Source organism: Trachinotus anak, unplaced genomic scaffold, assembly GCF_046630095.1.
Source record: "Trachinotus anak isolate AG129_WGS33_773 ecotype Australia unplaced genomic scaffold, CSIRO_AGI_Tana_v1 ptg000007l, whole genome shotgun sequence".
NCBI lineage: Eukaryota > Metazoa > Chordata > Actinopteri > Carangiformes > Carangidae > Trachinotus > Trachinotus anak.
In genome coordinates this window covers 10,929,110-10,947,499 of record NW_027273858.1, presented here as the reverse complement: position 1 = coordinate 10,947,499, position 18,390 = coordinate 10,929,110, and the positions used below count along the sequence as shown (strand labels likewise).

The 18,390-nt window shown below is 41.2% G+C and overlaps 1 protein-coding gene across 2 annotated transcripts in view; it reads right to left on the bottom strand.

Annotated features, from left to right (window-relative positions):
• The window catches only part of lrmda (leucine rich melanocyte differentiation associated), a 198,288-nt gene that overhangs the window by 64,305 nt on the left and 115,593 nt on the right, over positions 1 to 18,390 (bottom strand). For both annotated transcript variants that reach the window (XM_071480448.1, XM_071480447.1), the window contains exons 3-4: positions 2,106 to 2,237; positions 582 to 716 (exon numbers count right to left, since the gene is read on the bottom strand). In XM_071480448.1, the coding sequence (XP_071336549.1) occupies positions 582 to 716; positions 2,106 to 2,237 (267 nt within the window). The remainder of the gene's footprint in view (positions 1 to 581; positions 717 to 2,105; positions 2,238 to 18,390) is intronic.

Below are 18,390 nucleotides of genomic sequence, written 5' to 3'. Positions count from 1 at the left end.
AGAGATAGGGGGGAGAAAGGGAGACAAAAAGAGAGAATAAAGATTATTCAAGAAAGGCAGGGTTGGTAAATGATTAATAAGCAACACAGAGTCAGAAACAAGCACTTAGGGCTAAAGCAGACAAAAGAGAGTATGCTTTTCGCCTTTTATCGCATTTCATGTAAAGGACCCTGACAAATGGTGGTCATATTGCATGGCTTAAGGCCTAGCTTGATGTTTAATGCATCATCTGCTCTGGTAAGGCAGGGTAGTAAACACTCATTCGTGGTGGTGACTAGTCACACATGAAATCCATTTTGCAAAGCGGAGTGTAGAGGGGCCAGTTGACAAAGCTTTTAGAGTGATGTGGTTGAATCCACAGTCTGCTTGTGAAATACAGGGGTCTGGATGTTCAGCAAAAAAAAAAGGAACATCTCCAAATCCATTACTTAGAAAAACTATCACTCTGAATAGTGGCAAAACTGTCTGACTGAAAATGCAAACACGCCCAGAACATTATCCATCCATCCATCCAGTTCAGAGTAAAATCCTCTCCTTACTCATACCTGACATCATCACAGTTTGTCTATGTAGTTACTGACCTGTATCTCTGGTAGTCGTCCTCATCCTTATCCGGGCTGACCAGCTGGTTGGGGCAGGCCTCATTTCCCAGCAGGCTTAGGTACTCCAGTGACGGGGTCACATCAGCCAAGTGTTCCAGCAGGGCCTCGATATCAGTTAGGTGTCAAAGGGCGGATGTCAAGGACCTAGCGTTGTTAATTACATTAGCATTTACTACCCGCACAGCCCCTCCCAGGCCTGTCTGCACTAAAACACGTCACTGTCAAATTTACAGAGGTGCTCAAAGGGGCTAGTCACTGGCTTTGTGAGACTGGGCAGACAGAGGGGCAATTTAAGGTGCAGGCTTTGGCATATAGCAGTGACACAATTTGGCTGCTGCTCTCTCTCTCTCTTTCTCTCGATCTCTTTCATTTCCTAGGTGGCCGGGTGCAGAACAGTGACAAAATGATGGATGCCCTGTGGTTCAAACAGTCCGTGCTTCCCAGAGCCGTGCTGTGGAAAACTTTTGCGAAACGTGGAAAAAACAAACAGCCCCTAAGCAGGCACATTCATCACTAATACATTCACTTGGAAAATTGAGCCCCAAAGTGTCAAAATACAACTGCACTAATGCAGTGCTCGAGCTTTAAAATGGCACTGTGCCACGACAGGATGTACATAATTGGCCTATTAGCATGTGCCGACCACTTCACAACCAAACTCGGCACACAGTCCCAGACGCACACTTCAAGGAGCCCCAGTTTTAATGTTGACTCTGGAAGTGTGTGTGTGTGTGTGTGTGAATGTGTGAGAGAGAGTGAGCATCGTTACCCAGTAGGATCTGCATAACCAGAGGAAAACAGGACACATTGCTAAACCTGTTCTGAAGCTTAGAGGGGAAGTTCACACATTTTTGACTGATCATAAACAACCTCGCAATGTGCCAGTGTCTTGAATTTAGGGTGGCTGTGCAGAGCTCTGTTTTTAATATGTTTACGCTGGGTGGCAAGCAGAATGCACAGGGCCATTATGATCAATGAGCCACAATGTGTGCATGTTCTAGTTTGTTCAGTGACACATTCAATCATTTTATTTCAGCGAGGTAAAGAAGAAAGAAGCAGCATCTGATGCAAATGTGAAAAATCTTAATTCTATAAATCCTATAATTTAAAATAAATGATATTACCAAAGAGAAAATACAGTACACTAGATTTTTTTTTTATTATTCTTCGGATGTAGTTTTAATCCAACACAATCTATCCTCTTTGAAAATAAAAACACGTCTGTTATGTTGGCTCTAAAATCTGATTCCACTAGAGGTCCCTGTGGTTCAAAAACTCGTCCTGTGTGGAGCTCTGTGACAGCCAAGTTCTCCTGCTCCCTGTTGCAACACACAGTGCTTCCTGCAAAGCCATGAAACTTAGAACTGGTTCTTTGAGACAAAAGCAGGTTGTATTAACATTGCAACATAAGCAAAATAAACTTGATTCTAATACTGTAATCTATGTCTGCATAGTAGGCTGGGAAATCAAAGAGAAAGAGGGACTGAGTGATTTGTTTGAAAGGATATTTGGTTCTTATTGAGTGTCAGGGTGTGGAGGTTGGGTAACCTGGGCAACCGGAGGTCATTTCCAAGCAGATTGTTGTCGGCGACCAGCTCTTCCAGCTCAGTGAACATTTTGAGGCCTGCCAGTGACCTGCAATGATAAAGTAACAGGAAAACTGTTATGCCTCTAAATCTGCTCAGACGTTATTGTGCAGAAATAAATATTTCAGCCTCCCTCTTTCACATGCCGGGAGAGTATGGGTCTGGGCCTGTCAGGGAAGTGAATGACAAGAATTAGTGGTGCTGAGCTCCCCTGGCATGGTGAGGCATCCTTCAGCAGCTGGCAGGATGAGGGATGGGGGTCACTTGTGAGTAGCCAGGATTCAAAACAAAAGGCTTCAGAAATGCGGCGGGCAGGATGAATTTGTCAATGTCTTGTGCCTTGAGGCGCCCAGTTTCGCCTGACCCTAACCCTCCATTCCCAAGACAAATCACTCTGTCACAGTTCACCTTCACTCCCCAGACACAAATTTAACTTGTCATCCATCATTTTCACAGAGGAACCGGAATACACTCGCAATCACAGATGGAATGGAAGGGAAACTTTTTTTTTTGCAACTGTGCCGCAATAGGGGTTGGTGTTGGGATTTTAACATCAAAGGACTTTTTTTTCTTTCTTTTTAAAGGAATTCTGCCTTTCTGCTCCATTTTATGACACATTGCAAAAAGAGGTGAAGGGTCATCTCAACTCTTTCCCTCTCTGCCTCTCTCTCTCTCTCTCTCACACACACACACACACACACACATTCACATTCACACAGGCATAAAAATGATGGAGGGTGGTGTTAGGAGTAATGTTAGGGCCCTGCAAAGTTCAAGTCCTGAAAGGTGCATAAAGGCAATGTGTGTGTTGTCTAATCCTTCACACTGTCAGCATGCCATGTAAGAGTGTCCTGGGTGACTTCATTGGCATTTACATCTGCCAGAATTTGACCCAGACAGTTTACCTCTCAAGAAATGTTTCTCACACTTCACACAAGTTTTTTTTTTTTTTTTTTTTTAAATTTAACAAAGTATTTTTAATTATTACATATATTTGACTATATTAATTGTTCACTCCAAGCTGTTTTCTTTTTTTAATTTCCACATCATAAGTATAGTATGTTTCTGGTCTTGAAAGTAGACAGATAACCTTGACATTAAGTTACATAAATATACACTCCAGCGAGCAGTGTCACATTGCAACATGACAAACTCAAGGTACATTGAGGTCTAAACAGCTGCAGCATGAACTATTGCTCCTCCACTGGATCTGCCTTGTATCAATGGCTGCCATGATACACACCAACTTAGAGCTATGTAAATATAATACCTTTATCATGACAATCTGCAAAAGGATAGCTACAAGCAGTGTACAGTGTGGGGGCAGTGTATAATAAACACCAGCATTCATTATGGAAAAGAAACCACACATTGGAAAAGCAAGGAAGAGGAAATGTTAAAAGATGCTGTCTACTTGGAATATGATGTAGTGCACCAAAATACACTTGGAGCTATCAAGATGTTAACGTTTCCAACTAATTTGTCACTGAGTAGCCATGTGAACTTTTATTTCACACTTTTAGTGAGCTAGACCAACTGTTTTCTTGCTTTATCTCTGCTGCTTCTCATGTGCTTTTCACGAGCCATCGGCTTGGAGTCCACCTAGACATATTCCTTGATCCAGAAACTCACACAGATGCACGCAGCGGACATACTGGCAGCAACTTTGAACTACAAAGCAAAATGTTGCAACTTGTCTCCTCAGGTGGAAAATGACAAATCAGCAATTCATTGTTGACTTGCGAGTGAGGCAGACCGAGCTGCGTTATTTCAAAAGACATCAACATTTTGCAAACACACACACTTGATACCCACAACAACAGCTGACAGCACCTAGCCAGTGTGCTGGCAAAGGCGCTAGCTGACAACCTCTTATCAGGTCTGATTAATGCACTGGCAAGATGGATGAATAGAGAGATGTGCCAGTTTTATGAAATCCTACTCTGTTTGCTTGTTTTTTTTTTTTCCCATGGTGCTTCACTTTTATGAAAGCAAGAAGGCCCATTATGATAAAGTATACTTAACACTATAAGAGCTGGTGAAAATTAGAAATTCCAGATATACTTTTTAAATTTCTTTGTCTCTATGTGGTAAACTAGTATTGAAGTATTGAAGAATATATGTGATTGGAATGTTGGCAAATGAGAAACTCAACTTATATTTTTCAGCACAGTGTTTGTTCTCACATGAAATTTGGTACAACATGCAAGTAATGTGCAAGTTTATTCTTTATGCATGTGCCGTTAGGAACAACAGTGTACCACAATGGATTAGCATTATTTTGTTTGCTGCTAACAGAGGTTTGCTAACTAACTACTGACACCTGTAAGGGCGTATGTTTGTGTGCGTGTGTGTGCGTGTGCGTGTGTGTGTGTGTGTGTGTGTATGATGGGCTGCAGTCCTGTGGGTGATGTTATTAGCTGCTCGGTTAAAGGGAGCCGCATGGCGCAGGAGGGAGCCTTATTAATTGTTGTTTTCATGTCACCACTGCTGCGTGCACTGGCTGATTTAATCAGTTAAATTCACAGCCAGGGGAGAGCCACTGAGTCCCATCCAGCATTAACTACAGTGCAGGGATTGAACTTCTAATACTCTCCAGCTTTCTGTGCTCCCTCTGCAGATTTCCATAGCTGGTTTCATTACTTTTTATAAGCTTTCTTGTTTTAATGTGCGGCTTGGAAAACTAACAAAGTTTAAGCACTGCAGTAAAAGTACTTCACTTCTAAAAAAAAAAAAAAGAAAAAAAGGACCAGCTTTTGCTTTTAACAAAACTAATGAGCATAATTGACTTGAGTCCTAATGCTATAGAGACACACATATTTTACAGTAAATATAGAAAATTTATGAAAATAACTGTTTTTTTAATGTTAACACTGTGTATTTATGTAATTCACCTCTTTCAAAAATGTGATGATGGTGATAATAGCTAAACTGCATAGGCAAATGTTGTAATTTCACAGATTTACTGCTACTACTATTACCATTTTGCCATGTTTCATACATCTGCTAATGAGATTTCCACAGATGAAACGGAAATGTCACTTCATGTATATCAAGTAGAATCTGATTTGGAATAAGCTTTTATTAAAACCTGACCTTTTATTAAAAAAGATACAGAAAATATTTAACTGTCACATCACATTGTATCACCTCATTCTACATATTCGGAAAAATGTGATTTCTACAGTAACATGTGATCAAATGGCATCTGCTTAAACCTTTAACTAGCAAGAGAGAGAGACAGAGATGGAGAGAGGCGATAGCTTTAACGAGGTGAGGCGATGAATCCTCCTTGTTAAGATAATTATGATCAGCCTCATTGTCAGAGCTAATACTTCACACGGGCTGTCTTTACACTTTGACTACCACTTAGCCTGTGTAAGCTTACCATCATACATCATGCAGCCCTGTGTGCATCAGAGTGTGTGCTTTTGAGCTTTCATAAGAAGTGCATGTTTGTGCTGAAACCTCCATTATCTGCTAAGATCCTGTCTACTGAATGCACAGAGTACATGCACTAATATCTAGCTGCAGCAGAAACCCAGAACAGGAAGCAGGGGAGGATGTGAGAAACCAGACAAGGACACTGGAGAGGAGACGCTGACCCAGAGAGCAGTGCTGCCAGATCAATACACTAATACTAATGCAGGCATAGTGATTGATAAACCACTGCCGACAACAGAGGGAAGAAAACTCTCGACCATTACTGGCTGAAATGTCAGTCACCCCTTCCTATGGTGTGCAGTAGTGTCATGTCAGATATCCTCAGGCAACAAATGGAAATGACAGCCTTGGCACTTTTACACGTGTTACACAGGCTCCCTTCTTATGTCTGCTGTTTTTGAAACTGTTGCCTAAATGAATCATACTTGGCAATTTTTAGAAACTCTGAAGATGATGGGTCAAATGTGGAGTTTGTCTAAGCTGTAAATGACAGAGCCGCAACGTAAAACAACCTCAAAGCTTTCTCTGTTGCTGAGATGGTGATAGACATCACAGAGGCAACATCCCTGCAGCTACCACTCAGAAGCTAGAAAAGTTCCTGAAACTAATGTATATTAAAGAACACACACACACTCTGAAAAGCTGGAGAGCCCTTGCAGCTGCAATCCACAGTTAGAACTGATGTCCTCTCAAAGGTCGCAGTGGTGCAGAAAGGCAATGAGCTGTTATTCTAAACGGGGGGCCAGAGCTGCAGAGTGACAGGCATGCTGACGTCCTGTTCAGAGGGCAACAGATAAATGTTTGATGAATTGACCAATACTGGGGCCATGATGGCCTTCATATGTGCATAATGGACTATTCAGAGCACACTTCTGATTGCCTGCCAGGATAAGGTACTGTAATGAATGGGAAAAGGATCTGGACCTGGGAAACCCAGTATGTGGACTGGCTTTAATAAACTTAATAAGAAAGGTGAATGGAGGAGGGCTGGCTGCAGAGGGAGGGAGGAAGGAAGCTGGAAAGCCATTCAGTCTGAAATAGTCAAGAATTATTCTGTTGGCTCTGGTCACTCTGGACACTGTGAAATATCTCTCATTCTTAATCAGTAATTTAGTAATTTATCCACATTCCCAAATTCCCCATATTCTTGTTCTCTAAAATAATCAAAGTAGTCCCTCAGTGAGAAGATATACAACAGTCTCCAATACACACCAAGTTATTTTAAGAATCAAGTCTAAATATCTTTGTACAACAGCTCCAAATTGCATCATTCTGTCCTGTTTACTGATACTGTCAAATCTCTTTAAGCTAAAAAGAAAATGCATTTGGAAGACACAGATTTAGTTTAGTTTCCCAACTTTCAGATGTTTTTCTTTTTTTATCAAAAAAAAAATTCTCAGAATATTAAATATGATACTAACTGACATGATAGAACTGATGTCTTTGTGCTGTAGTAAATTGTTATGTAGCAAAGGAACAGTTATTCATTTTTATGACAATAATGTAAAAATTGAGGATAAAATAGAACCTACTGAACCACAAAGTCTCCAGTAGTTCAACACAACTGTATTTCATCACTCCAACCCACAAACAAAAACACAAATAAACATCAAAAAATACCATAATACAGCTTCAAAACACTATCAGGATTAGCTCGTGGCAAATAAAATGACATTATCTGTAAAGCAAATTAATGCCCTGCAACCCTTCGAGCCCCCCCAACATCCCTCCTACCACCTCCACACAGTGCTGATCAGGTCTGTTCCAGCACTCTTCCCTCCAGCTACAGTTTATGGCCTATACACGTCTCTGTGCATGCATCTGTGATGGCGACGGTGAATTAGACTGTCATTATCTGCCTCTATGTCCCCCACAGCTCTCCCTTTCTCACCCCCTATCTCCCTCACATGTAGACAGTCGCTGCTCAGTGTGGCACTCCTCTCTCTGTATTGCCAGGCCTCAGGTGGCAGTCATTTAAAGATCACACGTCCAGGACACACATAGCCCTCCCTGAATGCATGTCAATTCACACATGGGAAGGGGATTACACGTCTCCTCCTAGGCAGCTGCAAATTACTATTAATGGCAATGCAAATCATTAGAGTACGTTTGGCGCCGCCAGCAAATCTCTTCTTTATGTAGGTTCACTCTTAATCTGTTTTGAATATTGCGCTATGCTTGCTCCTGATAGCCCATGTGTACAAGCATCACTAGTTACAAAGCTGTCAACTGGAGGTGGCATGTCAGATTGAACTTTACAGTTACATCATTTGCAAAACAAAAATATCTCTTTAAGAGAGCCTAAACAAATCCAAGCAAGAAGAAATCTGTGAAACATAATTAGCAAAGTTCTTTGTTGATGAAGAAGTTAAATATCACAGCTCATTACTTCATGCTATACGAGGTTATTATGAGACAAGTGCAGATTAAATTGTTGAAAATGTCTGTTGATCGTTTAAAGCTAGCTTCTGTGTGTAATACCCCTGTGGATCCTGCAGTGTCTGAGTTATAGACTACCCCTATGGATATTCCTGCTGAGTGTGTGAGGTTAATATTCTCTCTCAATGTCATTAGCGCTGGCAGAGGGGCTGAGACTACTGTGAATCAGACAGCGACTGATCCTGTCAATTCACACACTACCTACACAGACACACACAGGCACACACACAAAGAGCCAGAGCCAGAAAAAATCAAAGCCAGTGTACTGAGGTCAGCATCACCTGGCCTCATGCTTCGCCTTGCACCTCCAATCCCGGACTGATTTATGACCCTGGATCAACCCTGGCCAGGGGATAAGAACTTGACAGACATTCCTGTCAGGTCTGACCTCATAAGCCTTGCTTGACCCCGGTTTGGTCCGGGATGAAGTCTAAGCTCCAACAATGACCCGAATGAGCGGCAGGAGAGAGTTGCTCTGTTCCCAGTGAAGGAAGAAATAGAGCGATCACCGCACAAAGGTGGATGTGTCTTTTAAAGTTTCATGACCAGACAGAATGACAGCTGCTTCCCAATGTACAAAACTGTACACTGTGAAATACATCATCAGACAAGGGGTGGTGGGGGCAAGCAGTGTGCCGGTGAAGCTGAGCTCCTTCAGAGCCTATACAACACTTCCCTCCTCACAGAGCCTGGACTGTGCTCACAGTATGGCCATGCGTCTTGTGAATGTTTGTACTGAAAGATTAGTTGTCTATCCACATGACAAACACCGTCCTCCCTCAGTGAGCGGGAGCCGAAAATCAATTCACTGATGGCATCTCAGTCAGTGAGGACATCAATGCAGCACAAACAAGCACACACAAGCTCTCGTGCATGCTACACAGGCTCACACATTTTAAGTGTATATAATACTGTAAAATTACAGTGACAGGGTCAGTCAGCCAAGCCATATTGCAGTAAGTATGCTTCACGTTAAACAATGAGTTTTTCATGAAAAAAATAGTTCAAAAATATATGGTATATATAAACAGAATATGCAACTGGAAATGAACTCATGTACTTTTGTAATAACATAAAAAAAAAAACATTAAATAATACATTTGATCTGTGAGGAAGAATCTCTCAGTCCCTGACTGCCTGTACACTCTGTCATTACAGTGTTCAGGCTCAGTGCTTGTCAACATTTCCCTGAGAGGGGGAGCCATCCTGCATTACGTTTGAGTGAGTTCAACTGTCAACTGCCAGCCATTTGTATGCCTCAGCATCCACCTAATAGCAAATAATCACTACCCTGCGCTCTCTTCATGGCAAATGATCGATGTTGTCTTGAAGTCTGATGGATGACCCTGCCACAGTGATGTCCAGGCATGCATTAAAAACCACCTCTATGAAATGCCTGTCAGTCTGATGAAGCGGCGCACACAAAATCACACGCGTGTGCACATGCTGGCACTGAGGAATGCATACACACAGATAAAGGAGAAAATGAACAAAGCAGAGGAAAGATATGGTTCAATTCAACAATTTAAAAAAAAAAAAAAAAGTTAATTTCTTTATATTAAGGGAAAATTTTATAATGTGACAGGACCTGTGGTGTGATTGGTAGACAGCATTACCAGAGGTAGACTACTCAAGTACCACCTGGGATGCTTCTTTCCCTCCTCTCACCCTCTCTCCCTCCTTCCTCCTCTCTAACACACAAACAGCTCCCTATTACCCCTCAGTGTTCAGATTAAAATGCACAGCACCACAGTCTTTGATCTCCCACTTGCTGACACAAATCCTTTCAAGCCTCAACATTTTCCTGCAAAGGTAATTAGTGCTAATTAAAAAGTTTCGAAAGCAGTCTACGGCTGCTGTTGATGCTGCCGCTGCTGGTGCTTGGGCGCGCCCTCCGTCAGATTACCCATCTACCCCCTCCCCAGGTCCTACGGATGTGTGTGTCAGCTGTGTTCCTGCCTCTTTTTTGCAGAGGGATCCCATAACTAGACGACACCAGTCAGCCAAGAACGTTTGTAGAAGCAGGATGAAATCTGGAGGCCCAGTAAGGGGTCTAACTGGTGGTTCTTCCCCCCTGACAAACCTGTGCTCTGCAGGAGAACATGTAATGGCACATGTAACAAATACAAATCCCACAAATAGAACAGGTGTAGTCTTTAATTGGGATATCCCAGCTTGGGGGGGCTTGTAAACATGGAGTAATTAACTTGATAAGGGATTCAATTTGCTGAAAATATCATTGCAGAGAAGCATATCATTTAGCATAGGCTGTGATTTGCATAATGATAACAAATGCAAAGACTCCAAATTCTTGTGGCATAATGAATAAACACATTAGTAATTAAAGAACTTCCTGTTTAGTGTGATTCCAATAATGTGGGATAAAGATACAACTTGAGCAGTCTAACAGTGCTATGATTCATTCACCGGCCTGCCTTATTGCTTTCATCAAGCCATTATTATGATATAATTAGCTGCCTTTCTAGCATATTATTAAGTGGCTTGCTGAGTGTCAGGTACAGAGGCGTCTCAGAAAATGACACACAAAAAAGCAATATCGTTCCACAATGTTTCAGAAAGATAATTACATAATCTCAGCATGGAGAGCAAGCAGAAAAGTGATAATTAGACAAGTATTCCTGCCAATTAAAGTATCAAGCCTTGTGTTTTTTTCCAAGTGATATCAAGCTTGCTGCACATCCATGCCCAGCATAATATGATAATATTGCTCGTGTAAAATCATCATAAGGGAATTCAAGATAACTGTAGTAACATTATACCAACATTGACCCATCATATACGTTTTTAGTGCAGTTTACAACACCGTCAGAAGCTGGAAGGTTTCCAGGGCCTTTGAAAGCTCGTAAGGTACTGAGTATGTTCAGTTTTTCCAAGTTGACAATAAAATCCAGGAGCATGTTTTGGCTCTAACAAGCCTATTAATAGGCTTAATGACTGACATGTAGGTGTGCCAACAAGAAAAAGCAGAGAAACAACAAAGTTATTGATTTGACCTTTGGGATAGTTCCTTCTCTCATTGTTGTTGTTTTTGCCTTGTCTTACACCATGCAAGGAGATAATAGAACATGTCATCGCACAAGGCAGTTTGAAACTGAATGCCATCATTTTAATTTAAATGTTACATTCCCGGTGACATCTCTGTCAATGCATAATTGGCACTGAATCCCAGTTTGGATGTACATATTTATCATTCAGCGTGAGACACTCAAAGACACCGACAGATATGTTACTTTGATGGGATGACAGTCAGATGTGGGGAAAAAAATAGAACTGCAAATCAACTGTCGCGCTGTCAGTTAAGCTTTTTGTCACAAACTTGCACATAAACATGCATGATTAGAAACAGCAAACAAGCTGTAGGCTGGAATCAGTGTCCTTGCTCCAGAAGTGTGTAAATAGGCTTATTTGATGCAAGCAAGGAGAATAAAATTCTTGACTTGGAAGAAAATCATAGCAAATGATGGACACTTATTGGGAGAACACCCTTTACATTATGACAAACTCCACAGTGTGAAAATGCAATTATTTATCATTCTGCAGAGTATTTGAAAGCAAGGTACACACCTTCCAAGAGTTACTTACATATAATATACACCAACTATATAGGGTTTTTACTTTAGATAGAAACAAAGGTATAATATAAGATCTGGTGACCCGTGTTCACACAGCTTTGAAAACACATCCTTAACAGTGGAGATCAGAAAACCTCGTTGCACTCGCAGTCTCTCTTTACTGAAGATGGGCTTTCTGTCTCTGTAATTCCCTGACATGACAACTTAAAAGGTGGTATGTGATAGCCTTGTGTGATCTGTCCAGTCTAAACCAAGGGCAGTAGTGCAAGTCCCAGAGAAGAAGGGAAAAAAAAGTCCCTCCTCCCACTCTCTCTCACTCTCTCCCCACTGTCTCCCCTCCCCGCCTCTCTCCTTGTCTTACCGCTGGCCCATTACCTTTACAGAGTGAGGCTCATTAAAGAAGGCAAGTTGAGTCAAATCTTTCTGTAATTCAGCAGAGGTGAATTGCTGTCAACATCATTAACCGTCATTTCTCCAACTCACTTCAGTACTTATGAAGTGTTCTTTATTGTGTAATGATCCAAATCTCTTCTCTAAATCAGCCCTCTTCAAAGGCCCTGGAGGACATACCACCCATGCAGCCGCCTGACATGCCAGAGGGCCAGATTAAACGTGGCTCCATCATTACGTTTCTCTTTGTGCTTAAACAGATCCAGCATTTCATCCCGCGCTTCAGCTAGCAGGTACCGTTCCTCAGAAGGAACAGAGCGGAAGAGAGATCAGCAGAGCCAAAGAGTTCAGCGGAGACAGGGATGTTGGTTTCAAACATAGCTGTCTTATCTATCTGGAGCCACATCTTCCACGAATGACGCATTATTTTCATTTGGTTTGCAATCACAAGACCGAATATCTGCCAATAATTCCCTGTCTGTTTTATAATACTGTTTACTGATAGTTCACTGATCTCATAAGGCCATTGGTCAGACTGGCTCCATGGCTAATTACAGTGAGAGCTGCCCTGCTTGTCATGCTAGATGTCCTCCAAGTCCTGTCTTAAGAGAAGCTTCCTTTGTGCCTCTGCCATTGTGTGTCCCCCAGTGCTCAGTATCATGCTATGAGGTGTCCTCCAGGCCTTGTGTTGGGGAAAGCCTCTTTTGTGCAGGCGCCATTGTGTGTCCCCAGTGCTGAACCCCCTGCTAGGTAGGAACACAGACAAAGTGCAGCAGGGGGATGCTTCTCAGGGCCCTAAGACCTACAGTAAATCTTCAAACAATTTAGACAAACAAAAACGGCCGCTGTGCTGCAGTGAGAGTAGACAAGGAGAAGCAGATGAATAAGCAACATCAATTACTGGGGCTTTGACCTGCAAGCCCCCACACCATGGCACACATTTCACACCAAATCGCCCCAGATTGAAGTTGACACTGCTGGAGTGGAAACACTGACCCCTCACAAGGCTAGCGCTTCAAACTTAAGAGCAGAGAAAGGTTGGGGGGGGGGCTGACAAACTACATAGACCAAGGCCAATGTGGAAGGGAGACAAGGAGGGGTATGAACCAAAAAAAAAAAAAAAAAACACAAGCATAATAGGTCCTAGTTTGTTTCAAAGTGAAACAAAATGGCTCAATTTGAACACTCAGGCCATCGAATTGGCCAAGATGAGGTACAAGAGGAACATATGAGGGGACAACCGCGTCAGGCCACTGATAAGGAGCCTATAAGAGGAACAAAGCTGGATGTCCAACAGGCTTACCAGTGAACCTGAGTGGGACTGGACCCTCTTTAAAGCCTGTTTTAGCCTCCCAGCTTTACTCCAAAAAGTGCTGCTTCCCCTGAAGCCTTTTTACTCAGGCACATAAAGCCTCTCTCTACTTTGTAAGCTCGGACAAAGGCAAAATAAACACATGGGTCACATTTGTTGAACACAAAGTACACTGCTCTGATAAAAAAGTTCCTCAAAGACCCTTTTCAAGAGACCAGATACCACTTTAAGGGTTATCTCTTACTTTCCAATTGTGCACCTTAAAAAAAAGAGTCTCTTTTTTTGGTGTCGCAATCCTATCACAGTTTGTCAATACAGTGTTAATTAATCTAATAACAAACTGCTCTGAAAAACAAGCCGCAAACTGACAAGAAGACATGTAGTCTAGCAGCAGCATAGCAGCACATTGACACATTTGGGGGCATCAGGCTCTGGGTAGAGACAGTCCTAACAATCTCCCAATTAGCCAGGGGGAAAGCAGAAAATATGTCTCGGGTTCACGGAGCAAGCGTGAAACTTAATAATATGACATGGCATACAAAAACAGAGCATGTCTTTTTTTAGCCACATGTGAAAATGAAGCACAAATAAAAGAAAATGAACAAGAAGTAAAAGGTGCTTCTCTTTTTACTGGGAAAAAAAAGATTTAAGGGTCTTTTGATTTGACTGTGGATTCAAGAGACATGACAAATGTGACAGACAGTGTAGTAATAAAAACCATGAGGGGAAACAGATGCAACAATTATAAAGAGACAGGAAAGGGGACAATCTAGCATTTATTTTCAGGATGAATGTGGGAACAGTAAATTAAATGAGCTTGAAACCTGTTAAATGCTTGTAACAGTCTATTTATGACACATATGTGCATATACATGACAAAATGCTTTGTTCTGTCAATTTCTGAGATGTAATTTTCAAGCCAATGCACAACCTTCTACTCTGCTCATACATGTATGAAACATAGTAAGCTGAAAGAATACACAAAAGGTTCAAATGTACATTACATCCCCACGCCTAATGATTTCCTGTTTAACAATATGGAGGTCATTAGCAAATTTAATGGCAGCCTAAAACCGATTTTGCCTCCATGACGCCATGACACATTGATAGGCAGATTAGGAGGTCTGTCTGACAGAGCAAAGCATTATTCACAAAGAATATCCAAACTATTTAACCCACCTAAAAGCCCCACATGCTCGACTAATGTATAGGACTTAAGTGTGAGCACCTGTTTCAAACAATGGATCCATTCGCATCAACCCCCCCCCTCCCCTCCCTGATCACAGACATTCAAACAGAATGATAATGGAGCCTAAGTCACTCAGTCAGTCAGTCAGTCAGCCAGCCGTCTTTGCAAATGGAAATCCAGAGAAAGGTGGAGATGGAAATCATTTTATCTAGTTGACACACATTACAACGGAGAATTTCAAAAGAGTAAGATGGAAGCTCTCAGGTCAATTATAGTGTCAAGTCTGTCAGCTTGCAATGAAATATATACCTTTGAAGAACACTTTACTCGAGGGATGGGGTAAAAAGGATGGGAAGACGTACTGTTTAACCCAGAGACCATATAAGAATATCAGAGATGATGGAGTAAAATGTGGCATGATAATGGACCATTTTCACTGAGCACACTTTGTCAAGAGGGACAGACTACACCCACTTTTGAAGAGTAGTATCAAGGAATATTATTTTGGTGAGTGACGATGATTAATGGCATCAGCTGAAACAAGGTGCTTGGTCATTAACAAAGTCATTAAGATAATTGGAAAAGGATGCATTTTTAAGTTATACTGTAGTTCAACCAGACACCATTTGTTTGTTTTTTTATGGATTTTAACTTTAAAAAAATCAAGCTTACTAAATAAATAAACTAAGCCACTGAAAAACCACACATCCTGGTTTAAATAGCCACTTTAATTTAAGGAAAGACTTAAAATACACAGTAACACACACACACACACACACACAAAACTTTGTGTTTCTCCAGTCCCTTTTTTATTCTAGCCTCCAAATGTAAATGTCCTCGCCCTCTGTTCAAGATATAAAATACTAACCTTGAGACAGTGAATGACAGAGGGAATTATGGGTAATTGTAGTGTCAGAAAGGGAGACAGCTGTATGATGAGATTCTGTGTCATTTAGACAATCAGAAACTTAAGAGGCAGTGTGACACATTTCTCCCCCTCCATCCGACAGGGCTCCTGACATGGCTGGTGATAATTTCCAGGAGAGAGAAAAGGAGAGGCAGAAAAGAGTGAGTGGAGAGAGCACAAATGAAAATGGAAGTCACAGAAAGAAAGGTGTGATTTCTCCTCTTCCATATGCAGCGTGGGCCAAGTGATAGCCTGTGTGCTGCATTCATTGCTGGAATCAAGACGAAATATCCCCTTACATGTCAACCTGCCAGCCAGATAAGAGGTGTCTGAAGCTCTGTATGAGATTAATACTTCCCAGCTAGAAATGACACAGGATGTGAAGGGGGACTTTTGATCTCCGTGTGGTGAAGCTGCTTTAACAACAGCACAAGACTTACCACCGAAGGTACATACTTCCTACTGAGGTCAGGCATGTACATGGACAAGCATTAACACAAAATAAATCATGCCTTGCAGTGCATCTAAAGCCACAAACGGAGAATAACAACATGAAGTCTAGTTGTCAGTTCACACACGTTCACTCAGGCCATAACGAATAGCAGATAAATGAAAGGATGAAGTGCCTGTCAACATAATGAATTCAATAAAAGCAACATTGTCTGCTTTGTCACATTTCAAAAGCACTGACATGTAATTACTGTTATTTGTAGAAATAGCCTTCATTATCATTGGTAAGGGCCCTTCCGTTCCAACCACTGGAAAGAAGCTCAACAACCCTCTAATGGAAATATGCTATGATATGGTAGCCTTGTGTAAGCAGGGAAAGTTTTCAGGTTTTCTTATGTAGAATTACAACATGGAATAGTTAAAGAATAAGAAATTAATGTAGCTCTAAGTAGCAAAGTGTTAAGTAGTAGTAAACTGTCTGACGAGCATGCATTCATCCATATGCTTGGTTGGTGTTTTATAAGGGCTTTGAGTGGTATAAATGGTAAAGCAGTGTGAAACTTGCGATCTAAGTAGAACTGTTGCTTTCTGGTGCTAATGCGTTTAGATTTCCACTCCAGAAAGGATTTGCTAATTGTTTGTTAGGCTACAGTAACACAAGCAATTAGAACAGCAATATCTCGAAACTGAAAACAACATAACTGAGGCAAGCTGCAGCAAACCCTGCATCAGTATCTTTGTTGAATGCTAAGTGTACATGCAGTTTCTTTATTAAACAGAAACAACAGTCAATATAAACTGCAAAAAATAAAAATAAATAAACAATAATACCACACAGATACAAAAAGAGCAGCAAAAGCCTGTACCTGTATCCAACTTACAGAAATGAGTGGACAGTGAAATGTGATTATGCAATAATTAATTATGCTGAAAATGTTAAAACAGAGCTATTGGTCAACCTGGTACTTGTGTTTCATTATTGTTCATGATGAAAAAAAAACAGACTAGACAAATTCAAATCTCTTCCGTCAGTCATGTCCACTCTAAGATGAAGTGAGTACATGTGCTATTTTCAGGTCTGTAATAACTGCACAGCTCAGTAGCCATCAACAGCTATGTAAGGAAGTAGCATGCAGGTAAATTTGCTGACAGGAGGAAAGACTAAACATGTTTACCTCAAATACATAATAAATGCACAACATGGACTGATACTGTATGACATATTCAGCTGGTATAGCTCTGGCAGTACAACAATCAGAGGGTTACACCCTACACTGGACTAAAAATACCTGTGCCAGAGAGACCTTAACAAAACTATACATCTTTGACATATGTGCCTTAAGATGGCTTTAGCTGCATTTGTGGCACACACATATAACATCTTCTTTGCACAGACAGCCAGACACAATCCCACAGCTATAACCCTAAAGCATTGGGGGGCTTGCACAGCTTGAGAGACTTAAATCAGGGCTACGAAGTCCCTTGCATATAACACAGGTGACAAAACATCAACATTAGTACTTGGACCATCTTAATTTCTTTCCCTTGTATTCCAAAAGACTAACTATTTAGGAGACAGTTCTTACACATGTACTGTGTGTGGTAGACTATTGTGTCTGCAGGTATTAAACCACAGGTGGTCAGGAATACTATTGAAGGGGTATCAAAGGTCATGTGAACAGGTTCACCAACCTGTTGAGTAATAATTTCCATAGATATATTGAGTATTTATAACTAAGCCATTGACTTACAGTTGATCTTACAATGGCAATTTTTGTAGAAAGCTGCAGCATTTCCACCATACAAAGGGCTACAAAAAATCTTTTGTCAGTGTGATCTATTACGAGACATTAGTGGTTAGCTTTCCTCGATATTATAACTGTCACCATCACGACCATGATTGTTATCAAAATTATCAAAGTATCTCTTAAAAAAAATAGACTATGGGGTAACTTCACTGTCAAAACCCAAATGCCTGAAGCCCAACATGAAGAACGGCTGTGGTGAGAAGACAGATAATGCTCGGAGTAGGGAGAAAGAGAAAGAGAGAGAGAGAAAGAGAGAGAGAGAGACAGAGAGAGAGAGTCCTTCTTTCTTTTCTCCCCGTTTCATTCCCTCCTATTTTTTTCTTCCCTCCGTTCTGCAGTTGTGTGTCCTGACCTTGCAGCTTCTATGGCCCATCCATCTTGGGCTGCTTAGCCATTTCGCTGGCTTCATACTGCGCAGATTAACACAATTCATCACCACAATCATCCACCATTCATCACCCTTTCCAATGAATGTTTTGACATCCAGTTAATTTTCTGCTGATGATTTATCAAATTATAATTACCATGCTCTGAAGGGCTCATTTATTATGTTGATACATGATAATGATGCCAAAGTGGATTGAATTTTAAGTAAGTTCTCCCTGCGATTATAACATATGCGTTATTGTGAATAATGCTGTGCGATTTGATTCTTTACGGCCTGGAAATT